This window comes from Ailuropoda melanoleuca, chromosome 1 (genome assembly GCF_002007445.2).
Source record: "Ailuropoda melanoleuca isolate Jingjing chromosome 1, ASM200744v2, whole genome shotgun sequence".
Taxonomy (NCBI): domain Eukaryota; kingdom Metazoa; phylum Chordata; class Mammalia; order Carnivora; family Ursidae; genus Ailuropoda; species Ailuropoda melanoleuca.
Genome location: NC_048218.1, coordinates 92,400,531 through 92,421,065, shown reverse-complemented (window position 1 = coordinate 92,421,065; position 20,535 = coordinate 92,400,531). Strand labels below are relative to the sequence as shown.

At 46.0% G+C, this 20,535-nt stretch overlaps 1 protein-coding gene across 6 annotated transcripts in view; it reads right to left on the bottom strand.

Annotated features, from left to right (window-relative positions):
- The window catches only part of MECOM (MDS1 and EVI1 complex locus), a 543,968-nt gene extending 536,809 nt beyond the window's left edge, over positions 1 to 7,159 (bottom strand). For all 6 annotated transcript variants that reach the window (XM_011222622.3, XM_034663326.1, XM_011222624.3 and 3 more), the window contains exon 1: positions 7,003 to 7,159. In XM_011222622.3, the coding sequence (XP_011220924.2) occupies positions 7,003 to 7,039 (37 nt within the window). In that variant the 5' untranslated portion in view covers positions 7,040 to 7,159. The remainder of the gene's footprint in view (positions 1 to 7,002) is intronic.
- Positions 7,160 to 20,535: the final 13,376 nt, after the last annotated feature.

Sequence of the window (20,535 nt, the reverse complement as noted above, 5' to 3'; positions counted from 1 at the left end):
TATTTGTACCACAAGTCACTGCTTGTACCACTGCTTGTACCACAAGCCCACTGCTGAAGCCAACCAAGTGCTATACACAAGGACTTTCACAAATGTCATAATTTGAACAACTCTAACATACAAAATTAATTCCTTCAGGCAAGTTCTTGAACAAGGTTTAAGAAAGCCTTGGTTCTTCCTGTTATATATAGTCAGTGACCCCTAGGCAGGTGTTTACTAAGGGGATTAGCAAAATCTCTTTTCTAAATAGCATTTCTTCGTAGATTTGTTATAAAAGTTAGTAGTCAAGGATTTGGCTGAATATACAAGCCAAAAGCATGTTTGCTAATGAAGAAGAATAACAACTAAAATTAAAATAAAAAGTAATTCAAGAATAAGAGCTTTTGAAGAATCAGGCATTTGATTAAAACTTCACTTGGTTTTTTCCTATAATGAAACAGTTCCTTAACCACAAAACAGCTTTTATAATAATGCAGAAGAGTATGGTTCCAAGTAAAACACTCCCCCTATTTTAATCATGGCTATTATTTTTGAAAATGAAAATGGCTGAGGTCATTGTAATCTATTTTAGGGTTTGCATGGGTTGGTGGTATTTTTTTCTTGGCTTTGAGCTCTCCATGTTACCAGCTAACTGTTACGAGTTTTGCTGTGTGCCCTTCAAATCCCATTCTTTTTAATAATGTTGTACTTTATACACATAAATTAGAGTGAATTCCACTTTCTTTCCTAACAACTCCAGATGGGTTCCACACTTTCAAGAGGACTAGAACTTGCCTTTTATTATTATTATTATTATTATTAAAGTATGTACTTCTTAGGACAGGTATGTTCCTATCTTCATTAAAATGCTGTGGATGTTCAAAGGCTAAGAGATTAGTAAAACATAGAATTCATGTAGTCCTTTTCAAAATCAAACTGAAATATGAGGATAGCATTTGTGTAACCCTTTCCAACTTACAAAAACAGGCACACAGAAAGAAAAAGTGTCCAGAAACAAAACACCATCTGGGCAGAGGCCTAGGTCTACCGTTTCCTGTGGACTACAGATATTCATTTAGGACACATCCCCTGTAGGGCCCAGCAAACAAAATCATCAAATATCTAAAGACTTTACAGTTACACATTCAGGCCTCCCTTTTCATGTGATTAATATTTCAACGACTTTCTGAATTTTGCTTGGCTTTTTCTTATAATTCATTACCAAAGCACACAGAACAGCCCAAGATCCATTGAAACAGCGCCTACCCAGCCACAAGTGAGAGAATGTCTTTACAAAACATACATATGGTGAAGGTCTGCCTATTAAAATGCCTTAAGCTCTGTTTGTTTGTTTATTTTTTTAAAAAAATCAACTTGCAAGCCCAATGTAATGAGATGCTGTAGCTTTTATGAAAGAGGTGAAATAATTTTAAACACAGACACACAATGAGTTTATTTATTTAGAAACTTGTTAAATAGAGTCTGGGAATTCAAATATTCAATGTTGACATTGTACAGAACTGGCCAGGAGCCAGAACCCAGTCTCCAGAGGGACCCATTGGACAAGGAATTCAGGCCTTTCTCTCCTCCCACTTGAGCTAAATAGGTAGAGGCCATTAGTTATACCCACAGCAATATCTGAACCGCACTCAAACAAGCTGCCCTCGCCAGGGCACTTCAAAGGAGGGCAAGTGTGTTTAGCTTTTTACTGCTGAACTAGAGTGATATGTCACACTTCTGAAAGAGTTTTGTAAACAGTTTCTTCCTCATGTAGAAACATCTCTGAAGTTTCTTGTATGGCATGTAAGCAAGGATAATTAACAAGAATTACACTTTTTTCATTTACTGGGGAAAATATATAATACCAATCTGTGTGCAAACGGGGAGATCTGGAAGAAGAGGCACGCTGCTTCTATCTTCCTTTCTCTCTCTCTTGTTTTCTGCTCCATTTGTTTGTCTCCTTTTTATCCTCTTCCTCACACTTGTTCTCACTACGCAGCCAATTTCCTTGAGAATTCTCTAGTAAACTCGGAAAGCCAGAAGAGTGGGAAGGGGGAAATCTAATTTTAGAAAAAGGACCGTGGCAAATGGGGGGGGGAGGGAACTAATGATTCATACTGGGCTGCCCAGATGAAAAGAAAAGCAGAACCCACAGACCTTTTTAGAAAGTGCCTGAAGCAGCAGCTTCCAGCCAAGGAAGGGTTAACCACCACTCCAGAAAAATGTGCCTGGCATCATTATAGTGTGCCTGTCTCCCCCGGTCTCCCCCCAGCCCCTCTCTCCCCCTCTGCCTAGGAGAGTGAATGAAGGTGTGCCTGCCCTCCCCACTTCAGTGTTCCTTAACCCCGGACGTGTGAGTGTGTGTGTGTGAGTGTGTGTGAGTGTGTGTGTGAGAGAGAGGTACGCGTGTGTGCATGTGTGTGCACACCATCAGTGCAAACCGTGCTTTAAGACAAGCAGTGCGCCAGGCACGAAGCACCTCTGAGGCTGGAGGGGAAGATCTGGCCTAAGCTTGAGAGCCAGGAGCTGAGCAGCTGGGGCGGGAGGTGTGGGGAACCTCCCTGGGAGAGCACTGCCAGGCTCCCACTAGGGCCTCCCCAGCTCCACCCCCCACTCCTCAAGAGAGCCCACTTCCACTGCCTGTGAGATGAGGGATGGGAGGGTGTATCCAGCTCTTGGGACTAGGGCTCTTCTAGGAGCTGAGTTCCTCGGGAACAGGGGTGAGAGCCATTGGCCAGAAGGTGACAAGTCAAGTTTCTCCACTCCAGGGCCCGCTTCCAGCAGAGGCAAAACGGAGAAGGTTCGGGGAGAGAGGGGACCGAGCTAGATGTGCCGAGGGCAACAAGTCGCCTCTCTTGCCCTCCTTCACCCTTCTTGCCCCGGGTGACCCCATCCTTGTCCTCCCTGCCCCAGGCCACGTCTGCAAAGATAACCTGGCCCCAGCTTCCAAAAATGAAATAAACTCCCAAAAGACAAGATGTTTAAAGGGAAACTGCTTACAGAGTTACTACCTTGAACTTTATAAAAGAGAAGGAAGCAAAAATTTCTAAGAACGATGCGTTAATTTCTATTCGATAAGCGTCCTACGTGTTGAATGTCTGTGGCAGAGGAGGCCCCGGGTAGTAGGGACAGGCCACCACTCAGAAAACCTGTGAACTGGGCTACCCCGCAAAGATACGCTCACGCGCCCTTCGGCACACACTCACACGCACATCGTCGCCAAGACCTGCGACTTCTCAGCCCCTACAAATAAAAACCTGAAAAAGGAGCCTTTCTTTCCAGCGTTCCTGCCTCTGCGGCTAATGACGCGTACCCTTCCACAGTGTTTAGGATGAGGGGGGAATGAAAAGCGTTATTAACCTTCTCCTAAACATAGATTTTTTATTTTTTTATTTTTTTTATTTTTTGGCGAAACACATCGAAATGCTGCAGGAAGACTGCGCTCCAAGTGCCAAATGCAATAAAGAAGCCCTAAGCCAGGGTAATGGTCAAGTAATGGCAAAGAAACCGCCTTCCTAGAAGGGGCCTCTGCCTCCGACAGGCGGGGTTTTTCCTCCTCAAAAGCAGTCTGAAATAAACAAGTAAAATATGTTTTTTAGACAAAGCTCTGTATTTCAATCTTTTCTTTTTTAACTATGAAGAAAAACACAAATGGGTGGGCATACGGGGAGTGCAGGCTGGAACCCGGGTGCACGTTTCCTTTGTTATCTGAGGTGCTGGGCTGCCAAGGTGAGGGGTTTAAGCACGTGAGGGAGGGTCGCGTCTACCGTACCTATTCAAGAGCCTCTTTTTAAACAGAGATCAAGTGTACAAGTAACAAGTGCCCCCTCTCCGGGGTCTTGCTAATCGAATCGCCTTCTGGGTCTTTACGAGACTTCTGGGGGGCCGGTAGCTAAGGGGGGTTACGCGTTGCAACTCCTTCATTGCTGTGATTGAAACCCTGCCGGGTGTCACTTTAGGGAAGTGGGGTGGGGGTTGCCTCGGTGTTTCGGCTCTAGACAGGCTGGGCAAAGCCAGCCTGACTTCTTTCCCATCACCAGGAGAAAAAAGTTGCAACTGGCAATTCTGCACCGCCCAGGTGCCATCCTAGCTGCCCAAAAAACCGCTGGGAAGCCTCCCGGCGCTGCCAGAGTCTGCTTGGCTTTTAGTTTTCTTTTCTTAAAGATGGGAATGAAAGCCGAGGGCTTTAGACAGTACGACTGTCAATCTTCTTGCTTTTCCCTTCTTTGTTTTTTTTTTTTATTAAACAATTTATTCCTCCCAAATGATTTGCAACGAATTTATCGGTTTCAACTATTGTGTAAAAAAAAAAAAAAACAAAAAAAAACACAAAAGCCCTATAAGTTGGAACATGGGTTGTACATTCAGCCTGGGCTTAACTTCGGTGGGTACTTCCAGGGTCCATGGGATCCTGTACTGTAGCCAAGACCGGAACAAGACTTGGCCACCAAAGAAATTTACAAAAGACAAAAAGAATAACAAGAAATCCAGAAAACTACTGTTCCTATGTGATTTGTTTCCATTGCAGTGTTGACTTAGCATTAAAAACACATAAAAGTATGCTTTTTAAAGTATGCCGGTCACACTGCCTCTTTCTATCCCAGAAAAGAGAAAGAAACCGGTGCAGAGAGAGCAGCGAAGTTTTCGTTGGACTGCTCGGCAAGGGGTCACTGACTATCTCCGCCACGCTCAAGGAAACTCACGCACTACAGCAGGGAAAGGAAACAGCGCTTTAAAATACAAAAAAATCCCTACTTTTGATATGATTTCCTTTATTACCCAGATTGTAAGTGAAGAATTGCTTAAAGCAGTGCTTCTGCCTGAGAAAGGCTGCTGCTCAGTGGCAACAGCTGGAGCAGCGTGAGCGAGAACCTGGGGCTCAGCAAGGAAAGTTTGTAAGAGCGCCTATCTAGTTATCAGAAAGCGGCAGCGTCACCCTTCGAGACACTAGAGACAAAAAATGGGTCTCCCACTGGATGAATGACAAGTATCATCAGATCGGAAAACGAGGTTCGGTTTCTGGATGTTTGAGCCGACTGTGCGTTTGGGAATATTTTAATAGGGAGGCGTATAGCTTGGCAATTAAAATAGTTGAAAAAGTGGCTCAAGAAAATTCGAAGGGTTTTGTGTTCTGCTTTCACTTCGGCGGATACTGGGTAATGAGGCGCAAAGCATTCGGCTTTCATTTCACAATTTAGGCATGGTTGAGATAGGCTCTCCACGCCTCCCCCCCCCAAACACCGTTCTTGTCCTCCCGCCCTCCAACCACACACACACACACACACACACACACACACACACACACACACACACTCCAAACCTTTAGCCGGAATTGAAGCCCCCAGGCCTCCAGGCATATGTACATTTAATTCCTCCTCAGATGAAAATAAAGACATCGGCCTCATTTAAAAGAAAACAGAAAAAACAGGTCTTCTACTGGCGCCCTTTGACAGTGTCGCAGCTAAGTGAAATGAACAATATCCAAAAGAGAAACAGATGTACTGATGACCCAAGAGCCCTATATTTAGGTTGATCCCTGAGACCAGGGCGAAAGGAAACGTATTGGGAAGTGAAGGAGTGCTTGAGTGAGGACTGGACGAAGCCCTGGAAAGGAGCCTACGATGACACCATCTCACTGGGCTAGACCTCGGACTCCCACTGCCAAAGAACCCCAGCCCGCAGAGGTGCCGCTGCCTTCCGCGCGGCTGCCGCGAGGAACTGAGAGGCTGGAAGGCGTGGGGACGTACTCGGTTTTAATATCCAAGGGAGGGGGGAGATTGGGGATTTTACTGGGGAGAAGCATCCTACCCACCCCCATCTCTCCTTTCTTTGGTCCACAAGCAAAACAATTAGCTGTTTTCAGCGAGTGGAAAAGCGAACGGTGGCCTGCCCCTGCGTGCTGACACCTCGAGGAAGAGGGCTTTGGACTGCTCCGGTTTGCTGCCGGTCTCGGCACCTCCTAGTCCCCTTACACTTGCGGTAGAAGCAGTTGGACAAACCCAGTCCTATCGCCTACAGTCCGATCGAGGCTTCTGCCTTTCCGGACTGTGTCGGCTCGGCGGACAATTCCAGGCGAAGTCGTCCAACACTTCGGTGAGAAGAGTGGGGGATGGGGGACTCTGCCCCTCCTGCCCTGAACCCAATCTCCCTGGTCCCGCGTGACCGAGGCCGCTCCACGCCGGGCAGACAGGGGGCGCCGGGGAGGGTTAGTGACCCGAGACCCGGGCTGCATCCAGAAATAGAGCGAGAGGCTCTGCCGCGCTCTCTCCGCGGCCTAAGGTCCCGGCAGCCCGCCCCCTGGGGGTCACTCGGCTCCCGGCCAGCCCTGAACTCGCTGGCGGGAGCAGGCCCTTTCGGCCCCCTTCTCCTCGGCGGCTGTCGCCGCTGGCTGCACGCCCTGCACTCCTCACTCTCCATGCGCTCGCCCGGCCTCTTCTCTCCTCACCTGCGCCGGACTCCGCGGAGCCGGTAGCTCTGCACTGCCTGTGCCCCCCCCCCGCCACCACCACACACACAGCGACTACAGCCCCCACTCTCGTCTCCCCCACTCCCCACCCCAGTCGTCCCGCCGCGCGGCGCACGCCGGAGAGCACCGCCGAGCGCACAGCGCCCACTANAGCTGGTCGGTGCGCGGGGCTAAGGGCTGCCCCGGCTCCTCTGGCGCCCAAACCAAGAGCGAGAGCGCGGGCGGCCGGGCGCGAAGGCTGGGACCGGCAGGTTGCTGGGGCTGCGTTGCGCCTGCCCTCCACCCGGGCCCCGGCGAGAGAGGCAGCTGCGCGCTCCCCCCCCGGGCGCGGGGCTAAGGGCTGCCCCGGCTCCTCTGGCGCCCAAACCAAGAGCGAGAGCGCGGGCGGCCGGGCGCGAAGGCTGGGACCGGCAGGTTGCTGGGGCTGCGTTGCGCCTGCCCTCCACCCGGGCCCCGGCGAGAGAGGCAGCTGCGCGCTCCCTCCCGGAGCGCTGGAGACAGATATGCAAGATGGCAGAGGAGGGGGAAAGCCAATAGAAAAGGGATATTGCACCTACTTGTGGCCAGTTTCCTTGCCCTGCCTTTGGATCTCATGCTGTGCCCAGTCCTGCAGCCGCTGGTGTGTGGTTGGGGTTTTTTTTTCTTGGATCTTTTCCTTCTTTTGCTCTCCCTCTCGCTCCCTCCCTCGCTCCTCTCTCTCTCTCTCTCTCTCTCTCTCTCACACACACACACACACACGCACTTACACACACTCACTCTCTGTCTTTCCCTCTTTCACTCTCTCTCCCTCCCTCTCTCCCTTTCTCTCAATCCACACTCGCTATCTCTCCAGCATTGTCAGTTCGGACACCTTCGCACATGCGCGCTAGACGCCCCTCCAACATCTCAGCGCCGCCAAAAAAAGTTTGGAGCGATTTATCACTTTGATTTGGAGATCTTGTCAGATGGCAATCGCTGAGGAGGCGGAGAAAGGGAGCCACAGGGAGGGCGGCGGGGGGCGGGGAGCGAGCACAGGGAGCCAGAGGGGAACAGACACCTCGCCCCCAAAAAAAGGCGGGCGGGGGGGGGCGCGGAATAAAAAGACTAGGGCAAAGGATTGATTTCGTGTTGGAATCACCAATAAGCCTGTATCATTACTATTATTATTATTTTACCCACCATAAATTGCAGGAAATTTTCTATACCATCCACGGAGAAAACAAGAAGTGGGGCTTTTAAAACCTTTTCATGCTAAGGAACTTAGAAGGACAGGACTCTTGACAAATGATCCAGGAGAAAGTGAGAATCATCCTGAACTTCAGGAAATCTGCTGCTGACGCTCGTGCTGCTACCGAAGCTATTGCGGCTTGTGCTTTCAGAGCTGAAAGCTGAATAAGTAACTTTTCTTTCTCGATGTTAGGTGTAATACCAATGCTTGCATCTATCCTTGGAACATTTCAGTGGTCTATTCCCACCAAGCAGTAATGATCACCTTTGATTCCCAGGTCCGGACAGGCTCGGCATTTAACATCCAAGACCTCCTGCTTCCCTGAGGTCGGCCGTCACCTTCCGGCCTCCCCCACCGCTGCCCCCATCTCCTGTTGCTGCAGCTCAGCCTGCCAGCCATTTTCACTCATTCGCTTAAACCCACAACCTTTGGGGTCAAAAGAAAGAGGAGGTGGCGGAAATTCCTCCCCCACCCTTAAAAAATACATTGTTGAAACTTGTTTAATTACAGGATTTACCAATGAGGTGGGCACGTAGAAATGGGGCCAGCTGTGTTCAAGGTATGAATCAATTTCAACTAGGTATAGATTTTCTCTTAGTACAACCTCCCTGCATTAAACAGTTTTGTTCAATACCTTCCATGAGCTATTTATGTCCCCAATAATATCTGTTGCAAATCCTGCCAGACACTGTAAGAGAAAATTACAATCTTTTCAGTCTCTGTGCTCCAACAGTACATCCTTGATGTTCCAGTTAGAGGAAAAGGAAAAGAAAAGCAAGCCCTGGGCATGAGTTTGGCAAAGGCAGGGAAAGGGAAGAGAGATCACTGAGAATGTCCTGAGCAAACAGCAAGGTTGAAGCCTAAAGGGCATTCACCAATGGCTCGTAAAATATTTCTGTTTGAGGAAATCAAAATTCAAAGGATCACCCTGGCAAAGAATGCCCGCCATTTCTTTCTCCAGAGTTGTGTAATTCTGGGAGCATGTGGCTGTAAGATACAGGTCCCTGGAGAACTAAGTACAGGTCCCAAGAGAGATTGATGTGTACTGCTGAAATGTGAGGAAAAGAAAGGGAGCAAAGGAAGGAATTGCACAGAGCAGGAGTAAAACAAGTTCCAAAAGAGAAGGTTCTGGTAAGCCCCAGATGGACACAAGAGAACTCTACCATTCCCTCCAGACTGAAGAGGCAGGTGGGGGGTTTTTTCCAGTCCGACCACTACAATTCCTGTTGCTCTCTGCAGCCAGGTGGTGTACTTACACACAGCGGAGGTGGGAGCAAAAGCACCAGGCTCTTCAACATTCTGAATGTGGATACCTGGAGGTCTGTGAATGAGTTCACAGGCTCCCCTCGGTTTAGATGGAGTAGTACCTTCCCTCTGACCAGAAGCGTCCTCAGAGGAAAAGGACAAGTGGGGGATTGAGAACCTTTAGAAGGTGATAGAGTCTCTAGGGAGAGAAACTCTAGGCTGGCCGGCAAGATATTCATAGAAGCTGCTTCTGATCAGTTTAAGGACTCCCTGGGGACCCTCACCTAGGCCACAGGACGGATGCACTGGACGATCAGACCCTTCCCATCTGTCGGCACCTCGAGGGCCCTGCTTCCCCCCCCCCCCAGAGGAGAGGGAGACCCCACAGGGAGGAAGCGCTCCCAGAGCAGTAGGACGCTCTGCCTGGGGCTTTCCATTTCACCTTCTCAGCCCCGGGAAACTTATAAAAATAATAAAAGGAGTTACTATCCTTCCCTCTGCTGCTTTCATTAATTCCTTTCGTCTTATCCCCAGGGGGGTCTATACCCTGGTCCACTTGAGAGGAGGTTAAGAGGAGTGCCAGAGAATTATCTAAGAAACGAAGGTACCATGGAACCAACCCCAAGATTAACTAGAAGACCCACACGTGAAGCTGCGGAGATTGTTTCTGCTGAGAAATTATAAACCACGTGGCGGGCTGGGGTGGGGTGGGGGCTGTGAAGCGAATTGCGTAGGATATGAAGGACTCAAGAAAATAAAATCAGAGTCCCCAAACTCGAAGATTCCAGTCTTTCAAACTTTTCTAGAGAGTGAAGGGCACGGGGGTGAAGTGCCGCTGGAGCACCCTCCACTTCTGGGTTTTAAAGTCCCTGGGGTCGCGGCCGCCTCAGCGAATGCCTGGTCTTTCCAAGAGTTTCGGGACACGAGCAAATCCAACCTCTTCCAACTGAAATAATAAACACAAACTCCTCTGTGCCCTAGGGCCAAAGCATTGTGAATAGACAAGGCATCATTCTTTTTGCTGTTGTTTTTTTTAAGTAAAGTATTCACAATATCATCACTTTTATTTTCAAACCTGAAAGCTGGGTTTCTTTTCCTCTCTCTCTCTTTCCCTCTCTCTCTCTCATTTGCTTTCTGCCCTGGGTAAGTGTTAATAAAAAAAAAAAAGCTAAGTTGCTAGTTCAAGTGTATTTAACCTGATGGAGCAAACGCCCAGGAGCTGCGGACTGCGCTCGCGCCTGCAACGCCGCGGCCCCTGCGTGCGGACCTGGGCGGGTTCCCACTTCCAAGTACACGAACCCCGTCAGTTCCACCTGTCCCAAGTCTCAGCCGTGAGACCCAAGCAGGTGACTTTCTGTTCAGCGGCCCCTCGGATTCCCAAAACCCTCGGACGGGACGTCCAAGCTGTCGCTCGCCCAAGAGAAAAGAGGCCTCCAACAAGTTGGCCGAGCTGCCCTCGCTGCCCGATTCCCCACCACCCACCTTTCCCTCTCCTCCTGAAATTCGTTTCCTTGAGGGGCATGGGTATCAACGTTTTCTCGCGTTTTCTCCAACGGAAGCGAGCATCCTGGAAACAGTGCCTCTTTGGAAAGTCGATGAGCTTACGGGCTGTCTGGATTTGCTTGTTTTATTACTGTCATATTTTGTTTCAGGGTTTTTTTTGGAGTTTTTTAAAGGAGAAGTAGAGAGATCAAGATGGGAGTTGAAAGGAAGAGGGGTCATGGAAGAGGACAAGAGAAGTATACCCTTTCTCCAACTATGTTTCTTTAATAAATGCTAAAAACGGCAAAGAACTGATTTTCAATACATCGCATGCAACAGGAACTTTTCCTTTCCTCGAATTATAATTGAACCAGCCCCACAGTGTCTTTGGAAGAAAGTTTGAATTCTTTATGGAGGTATTTCTTGGCCTATTGTCTTTGTGCAGTGAACTTTACATCTTGCTATTCAACCTATATTCTCCTGGCTACCAGCAAGATTAATTTAATCATTGTAATGCAATTATTAATACTGTTTACCCAACGCTGGGTTTCAGGTTGGCTGTTAAGAAATTAAACTCTCGCTGGGTGACCAGAGCTAGGCAGGGGTTTCTTCATGTTGAAAGGAAACAGTCCTCTTTATTTAGTCTCAGAGCTCTAGCTTTCGGCCACGGGCTCAATTAGCCAAAATGGAAACAATTTTCATTCATTGCAATAACTCACTGTTCTGGAGATCGCTTTCAAAATATACACTTTATTATTATACGCTGACCTCGGTGGCGTGGAGTGGCAATAAAAGAAAGAGGCAGGGAGATCTATCTAGCCCCCTTGGGCTATAATTATTAGAAATTAATTGGGTTCAGGACCCTGGGTAGTCTAGCTAAATTAATAGCTTGTCTAGTGGTTTAAAACTGAATTTTTAGTCCACGGGAGAAAGAGAGAGTCACAGACATGAAATGCAGACCCAAGGGACGCCTGAGTTTACTTGCAAGACACTCATCTATTAAATAGTGTCTAGAATACATTTGAGTTGGGGAGAGGGGGTCGCCGTAGGAGGGGCGGGGGCCAGAAGAAAGAAAGGAGAGAGATGGAGAAGGCGACTGCGAGTGAGCTAAAAGGTCTCGAGTTGATTTTATTCGATTTTTCTTGTCTGCATTGTTTTCGGGAGGGGTTGCATTTAGGGGTTAAAATAAAAAATAAAGATCCCGTGTACTCGGAGCTGTAGTGCCGGAGTAAAAGTGAAAAGGGAGCCTTAGGCAAAAGGAAATTACTGCGAGCCCGCGTGACCTTTCAGGGAGGTAATCAATCAAGTGATCAACAGGGATATTTATCATCGCTATATAGGACTACTTCGCCCTGCGCGGGCGGGGGTGGGGAGGCGAGAGGAGGGTGGAGACACGCGCGCACGCGCGTACACACACACACACGCACGCACACACACACACACACACAAAAGTTTGGACAAACCCGATAAGCCTCGAGACAGAACACGTAGGCTCTAAATAAATGTGAAAACTGTCCGTTCAGTCTGACATTCTTGGAGAAGCACACACTCCTACACATACGCAGGGGGAAATGCGCACGTTTCCGCAGCACTGGCTGCGGGAACGTTTTGACTTTAAACTGTCCGCGGCGCTTTGCCCTGAAAGGGAAGCTCGCGGTGAAGTGCGTGCTTCAAACGCCGGCGAGAGAGAGAGCCGGGCTGAGGCGGGCGGCGGGCAGGGATATTGCGACTTGGGCGACCCGCCGGGGACCCGGCGCTGCCGGCCGCAGGGGGCCCAGGGAGGCGTTGGTGGCCCTCTCGGAGATGCGCGGACACGGGTCCGACGCTCCAAGGCAGCCTCCTCTTCCTGCGAAATCCTTGCGCGGCCTCAGCGGCGCGGGGGCAAAGAAGCGCGCTCGCGGCCAGCCCGCTCCTGCGAGTACGCGCGGCGAGGGCTCGGCGGCCGTGCGTTTTCTGCCCAGTTACCTTCTCTACCTTGTAAAACTCGCCGTTTTGTAAATTGCGTTTTTCGGCCCCGATTTCTTAGCAAATCGTTAGGTTTTACAATCCTGCTGCAACCCTCTGGTCGTTCAACAGCCCCACCTCCCCAACTTCAGAAGTGCATATAAGGGAAGGTGGGGCGGGGTGGCTGGCTTTAAATAATAATGATAATGATATTATATAGTCGACTTAAAATGTAGGTCCCCGAGGCCCTCGCCCAGCTCCAGGATTATAATCAGCAGTTCTTTCGAGAGAAGGTCGGCCTGATTACTGGCCCTCGAGGCTGGGAACTATTTCCCGACGGGTTTATGAAACACAGGTTGGGGTGATGCGCGCCGCCTCCCAGGTAGCGAGCCGCCGCTCCCGCGGTGTGGGAATGTGGGGCCGCGCCAGGGCCGTGCTGGTTGGCACTAGATGCGGAGCTCGCGCTCCCCCGCCCGTCGCTCCGGCCGCCCTCTGCGGGTTCGGAACGGTCTCCTCCCGCACAGCCTGGTCTGCGGCGCCCCCGCCTGGCTTCCCCGGCAGCTGCAGCCCAGGGTGCGCCCGCTGCCTAGGGCTCCAGCTGTGCACGGTAGCTGCCTGGGCGTGGGGGTGGGAAACAGCTGGAGCGCCCCGGGGAAGCGCGGGTTGGGGTGGAAAGGAACCCAGCGACGAGGATTATGAGGCGATCAACTCCCGGAGCTGCTACTGGTTTAGGATCAAGAGCAGCAGCTCTAAGGGCACAAATCTCTGCCCGCGGGGACAGGAACTCCGGAGAAATCAGACTGCTGGTATGCGATGCGGGGAGAGTCTGGACCTCCTTGAGTCCCTTCTGCTGATCAAGGAAGAACCTAGAAAAGTGATTCTCGGAGTTAAATGTACATACGAATTCCTTGGGGATCGTGTTGAAATGCGAATTCTGATTCAGTTAGTCTGCAGTGAGACCCAAGCAGTCCGCTCTTCTAACACTCCTAGGTGAAGGGGATGCTCTCTAAGTTTGGCCCACGGATCAGCAACAGCAAACGCTACCAGGACTTTATTAGAAACACAGAATCTCAGGTCCCAATCCAGACCTACAAAATCAAAATTGGCATTATAGCAAGAGATTAATTCGAACTTCAAAGTGTGAAAAGTGGTGCCCTAGAATGTTGCCTGGCCGTTTTTCTTTCTTCTGTTTTAGTCTCTGTTTGGTCTCCACGACCAAACTCGCTGTCTGCCTTAGTCATGGGATAGGATGGAGTCAATGAATCTATCCCTTCAAAAGCTACGACTCCTCTGCCCATCCCAGAACTCTTGCCCTCTTCATCAGTTGACTGCTGGACTCAAGACTAATGCCACTGGTGAGACTTTCCCAGGATTCTGGTCATCACTCAGAATGACACACCCCTCCACTTCCTTCTCATCCCCACCCCTGTATCTTGTCAAGTCTCTGACACTGATCTCTCCCTCCTTAGATTAGAGATCTTTGTTTCCACCTCTTCCTTCCTCTCTCAGCTATAGGCTTCTTGAAGGAGTCCATGCCTTATATTCTCTAAGCTTTCTTTTCTCAATGCAAGAGGGAAATAGTCATCCCTTCCCCCATGGGATTAATGTCTAAAAATGCTTTATGAAGGATAAAGCTAAAGTAACTGTACCTCTTTTCCTTACCCCAGCCCCCCTTCCCATAGGCTAGCCCAGTGCTTTACATCACTAGTACTTAGTATGGTGTTGTCTCTCTCTGGAAGGTTCTTGAACTCAGTCACACACCTGATATACTGAACCCAGAACACAGTCAAATTTAAAGCTTTTTGTGTGAATACTTAAATTCTATTTTCCCCCATAAAATTCTCTACAGAAGAAGTTCTTAATCTGGGATAGGAAGAATTCAGGGGTCTGTATGCATATTCTAGTTTCATTACTCAGACAGTTGGTTCTGGAGCCTGGAAGCTGTCAGCATTCTAAATGGTCAATAGCTAAAACTTGGGATCTTCAAGAATTAAAAGCTAGCTTTTGTATATACTATTAGGTGAGTCCTTTTTGGGGACCACAAAAAAGAAAAGAAAAAAAAAAAGACAAATACCACCAAAGATTCTGGAATTCTTTTGGAAGCCATGGTTGCCAGTGTTAGGAAAAGATAGCAGTATTCAGATTTCAGAACCAATATACATTAGATAAACTCTGGAAGAGCTAGATAAAGTTGAAAGACTCTAAGAGTCAAACCTTTGGAGGTTCACATCTCAGTTCTACTTTTTACCAGCTGTGTGATCTTAGGCAAATTGCTGAATGTCTCTGAGTCCCCATTTTCTCCTCTATATGATGGGGATAATTATGTATATTTTACAGGGTTATTGTGAGGATTAAGACCATGTAAGAAGGGCCTACTATGCAGTGTCTCCTGCAGAGCAGAAATTTGACAAATGGAGCTATTTAGACTTCTGAGTTCTGACATTCTGTAATTGGCATAATGATAAGACTCTGTGTGTGTGTTGATCAGGGGTCTTGGACACTGCCCTTTCCATTCCCATCTATAATGGGATACTTTTCTTTTTTTTTTTTTTTTTTTTGCTCACCAAATTGTCCCCTCAAACAGTTGAAGTCTGAGGCATTTGGTGTATATAAAACTGGCTCGGGCAACTAGATCTTAACATTGCGGTTTGATTGGGCACCAATGTGTGTGTATGTGATTGGATTTTAGCTACATATTTTCAAAGGATTCTTGTGTACTTTTTCCTCTTGTCAGTATGAATCAGGGTTGTACTCAGCTCATCCCATACGAGCAGTGTCCTGACCATCTCAGACAAACTAAAGCAACAGAATCTGGGCCACATGATGGGGGCCACCGAGACTCCTCCCTGACCACCTGATCGCAAGTCTTGCTGGACAATACATACAAAGTCCTAATTCAAAGATATCTAATGTATCTATTTTACCATATTCTCTCCCTGTAAGATGGAAGCCACACAGACAATTCAAAGAGAAAGTGGTGTTTAATGGGATTAGGAAGTGCTCTTAATCTTTGTTAAAAAGATTTTGTTTACAGGATTTTTTGCTTGTTTAGTGTTTTTAAATTTTGATTTTCATGAATCTAGTTGTTATCCTTACTATCAATACATGAACCCGTTGATTGAGTCTAGATCCCTGCCATGAAATAAACGATCATGGAATTTACATATGCACTACTTTAAAATTCTTTAGTCAAACAAATAATTATGGTTAACATAAGAAAATATAGACATCATCAAAGCAAATTAATTTGCTTAATGTACTTTTAAATTTATAGATATAGGAGATTTTCCACATCTTTATAAAGCACTAACTATAGGACCTGTGCTGACACAGCTTATAAAGGAGACTGCCTTGTAACAAGATCCTCAGTACTCAGTAACTTAATTCGTTTGACTTGAGTCCAAGACAGACCTGGCTACCCTCAAACTCAGCTATAGAGTGAAGCCCACAGCCATGACAGAGTGTGATACAGGTGTGCCCTGCTTCATGAAAAGCCACATCACAATGTGATTATTCTCTCCATGCTATTTTATTAAATAATGAGTTCCCCTGAGACATTTAAAATATGATTTGACTTACAAAAATTTGATTTATACTCACTTTTCCCAGAAACATACCTATGGAGGCAAAGCTCTATTTTTTTTTAATGATGATGCATGTCCCTTAGCAAATGTTTTATAAGCAATCCATTTCCAAAGGCTAAGGTAAGGAAGCATACCACAGTTCTGAGACTGGGAAAGAAACAATTTCAGTACAGAGAATCAATTGTACCCAGAAGAAACTGTAGGAACTGATCTGTTGAATTATCTACTTTGAGAGCTCTGTCGATGTACTAGAATTCTGACATGGTAAGGTTTGGACTTCAAATGTTTTTTAAAAAATGTACTGCTATGGGACGCCTGGGTGGCTCAGTCGGTTAAGCGTCTGCCTTTGGCTCAGATCATGATCCCAGGATCCTGGGATCGAGTCCCATGTCGGGCTCCCTGCTCAGTGGGGAGCCTGTTTCTCCCTCTGCCTGCTGCTCCCCCTGCTCATGCTCTCTTCCTCTCGCTCTCTTTCTGACAAATGAATAAATAAAATCTTTTTTAAAAAGTACAATGCTGTTATGCTGGGTTTTAATAGAAAAACTTCCAAATCAATTCTATAAACACTCTTGAAAAATACTTTTCAAAACCGAGGAAGAATTTTCTGTTGCATAGAGAAACAATAATAATCTTAAAATTGGTCCGGGCTCATACATTTAGAAGTCTGTAGGCAGAAAGATTACCATCCAACTCATATCCAGATTTTCCCTAAGCTAGTTGGCATTGAAGGAAACTCTGAAATTGTATATATTGTACTCATCAGGACGTTGGCATGCTGAAGGGCTCTAGGAGACAGCTTCACTTCTGGCTGCAGTGGGAGCATCAATCCAGAGAAGCCAAGACAGTGAACACTACTTTGATATATCTGTTTCTGTCGTGTTAATGTTATGCTGAGCTTTTCACAATATTCATGTCCAAAATCTCCACACAATTAACAATCATTCAGGTTTCTTCCTCACACTAAATGGACAATCTGTGCTCTTGTGCCTCCCAGAGGAGTCCAACATAAGAGCCACTAAGTGGCGCATGGGCTCCTTAGTGCTGGGAACCTCCTTTTCTAATCCACTCTGCATGCCACTGCTTCACTCATGTTCCTAAAGCACAGTTCTGATAATATTTCTCCTACTCAGACTCTTCAAGATCCCTTAGTTATTTTCAGGATAAGGCCCCAAACTTTTGCCTTTAATTCAAGGATATTTTAGATAGGGGGAATAGCAAGAGAGGTGGGAAAGCATGAGGTATGCACCAGAAGTGTTAAGAATCTTCGTTTGCCTGAGTTATGAGATTCAAGAGGACACTTTATGGGAAATAGGTTTGTAAAGATAGGTTGGGCACATGCCATGAGGGACTTTGAAGGAAAGACAAAAACTTGGGGCTTTATCTTGAAAATAATTGAGCGATCTTAAAAATTCTGAATCAAGGGGTGATATTATCAGAACTATGCCTGAGGGAAATTAAACAGGCAGTGGTGGGTAGGATGGATCACGGTTCTTCTTCACATGTTGAGTCTGCCCACCTTTTGAGATCCAAGGCAAACATCACTTCCTCCAGTAAACTGTTGATATGGTTCTCCCAAAGAGAAGCAGTCTCTCCCATCACCAACATCGACAGCTCTCTTCTTGCCATGTTGGTTTTTTGTGTACCTCTATGGTGCCTCCCAATAGACTGTAAGTCCCTTGAGAGGTATTTGTATCCAACTTTCCTTGTCCTCTGGTGCTAAAACATATCTTGCTAACAACTTGTAGCCAAAATGTGAGGATTTTTTTTCAACAATTTTAGAAAATGCTGCACAATTACCTTTTTAAAAACTGCCTTTCCTTCAACCTCTCAATTTGTTCTTTTTTGCTCTCTTGGTAGGTATACATTGGATATTTTTGTGCTATTTTCCACGATTGTTCGCCTCTCTTTCATAAATTCTATCTTTATCTTTCTGCGTTTAATTCTGGATAATTTCCTCAGATCTATATTCAAGCTCCCCAATTCTCTCTTTGGCTATGTCTAATCAACTATTTAACCTGTTGATTAACTTTTTCCATCTCAATTATGTTTTTTCATTTTCATAATTTTATTGTTTTTTTAGATGTTCCCATTATCTTTTCACACTGCCTTGTTGTCCTTTTACTTCCAGTTTCAAGATTAAGTTTTTAAACACCTTAAGCATTATTTCTTTTATCTGACAGTTCTATTGTTTGAAGTTGCTAGAGGCCTAATTCTGCTCTTTGTTTTATCTACTGACCACTGTTCAAATAAATTGTTTTCTCATATTTTAGATTGTTAGTTCACCTTTAGCAAGACTTCATCTGTGGGAATCATGTTTAATATTACTTGAAGACTTATCCTTCCATAGTGGTTTTACATTTGCTTTTTTTTTTTTCCTAAAGAAAGGCAGACTGCCACATGCAGCACCTCATTTGGATGTGTCTGGAGTCTTGGAAGCCTGACTACCCTGTGTTCACCTACAGATGGACCTGGAGAGCTTGTCTGGAGCTTCCAGCAGGAGAGTGCTGCTACTCGTATAACCTTGACCGAAGAACGGTCCTCCTTTATTGGGAAATGTCATCCTCTTTGAGGGAGTGGGCAGCTTCAGGAGGGACCCACGGAGTGGTAAGGGAGTGGTGAGGGAGGAAAGGGACACCTGCCTCGCCAACCAGATCAGCTGAATCAACCCTGTTGATCAATTGGGTGACAGATGTCACAGCCAGATCTCCCTCACATCCTACATTTGCTTTTATCAAGTATTAGATATAAGGAATATCATCAACTTCATTTTTTAAAAGATTTTATTTATTTATTTGAGAGATAGAGAGTGAGCAAGAGAGAGAGAGAGCACAAGTGAGGGGAGGGGCAGAGGGAGAGAAAGAAGCAGACTCCCTACTGAGCAGGGAGCCTGATGTGGGACTCAATCCCATGATCCCAGGGATCATGACCTGAGCCAAAGTCAGACACTTAACCAACTGAGCAACCCAGATGCCTCAAATATCATCAACTTTAAAGTTTATTTATCTCCCCGGGATTTTCCAAAAGATGGAGGAACTGTAATTAGAACCAGACATAAGTGACAGTAGGCCTGTTGGAAAGCATCGTCAGGGGAGACTTTTTTCTGTGTAACCTAGAAGCCAGATGAAATAGAACCTTTCTTGTTATGTCATTTCTGGTGAGCTGATGATTTTCTAGATCAGCCTTTCACTGATGGTGTAACTCTTTGAAAACCAACTTCACGCAAAGATATCAGTTCTAATTTCCCAACTAATGTTGGACCAGAACTTCATGTCTTGATTCCATGAAGGTTTTGAAACTTGAGCTCTGAGTTCTCAAAGCTATAAGCTTCCCATTCCCCAACTACAGACTGCCAGGATTTTCATTCTCTTTTGTATTCAGTGCAAGGACTTCCTTTTCTTTATTTCAGCAACATTTTTAGTTATTAAGTAGAACGCTTCAGTGATTTCAGAAGGGGGGGTTGCAGATTATTTAGTCCATAAAAACCTTTATTTTATTCAAAATAAATGTCTATGTCCCAAAACAGATGCAGAATCAAATATCACTTATAAGTAGAATCACAAAAACAGCCTTTTCATATGTTTCTGATAACCTAAAATCACTCATCCCACCTCCTTTATCTGGCCATCAAGAGCATGTTCAGGGGCGCTTGGGTGGCTCAGTCAGTTGAACATCTGACTCTTGATCTTGGCTCAGGTCTTGATCTCAGGGTCATGAGGTCAAGCCCCACGTTAGGCTCCATTCTAGGTGTGGAGCCTTCTTAAAATAAATAAATACAAATATACAAATATAAATAAAATAAGAAAAAAAAAGCTCGTTCAACCTTCAAATGTCATCTCAGATTCAGCCTTCTCTCTAAAGCTTTCTATGGTAGTAATAATAATTACAAAAGAATTGTTTCCCAAGCGATTACTTTGTATAAAGCACGACACTGACATTTTGCAAATGTTGCCTTATTTTTCTAAATAACCCTGTGACATTTTAGCCTCATGTACAGGTGATGGAACCGATGTTTCTAGAGGTTAAGTGACTTATTCAAGGTGACCTAGCTAGTATTGGGTTGAATCATATGAAATAATTGATACTCAATTATTTTTTACTCATGGAAAAGCATTTTTACATAGTTCAGTCTAAGAAATGATAATGATGGGATTCAAATTCAGGTCTAACTTCTAACTTCTTATGCTTCCCCCTGGACAAAACAGACTCTTTACTATATTAATTACCCCCTACTCTAGGCCATTTTGCAGCACTTGTATACTATCTGTCTTGGTTCACTTTCCTCACTTGACCTTTAGTTACAACAATGTATGTTCATCTGTCTTCTTCAATGGATTGTAAATTACTTTGAGGGTTGTGCCTTAGTTCTGTATTCCTAGCACATAACACACTACTTAGTACATGACAAGTCTTCAATTATTTTATTCTTTAAATAAACTAAACTGGGTTAGTTTATTAGCAAGCATCAGTCAGTATTTACACGTAGTTGATGTGCTTTTGAGCTTTTCTTGTTTTCTTATTTTCTGTTAGTGGAAGTTTTAAAATATGCTCCCAAATTTTTTGGCACTTTTCCAATCAAGAGGTTTGTCTATGTTTACTCTCCATACATCTATGCAGGTTTGTAACTGTTT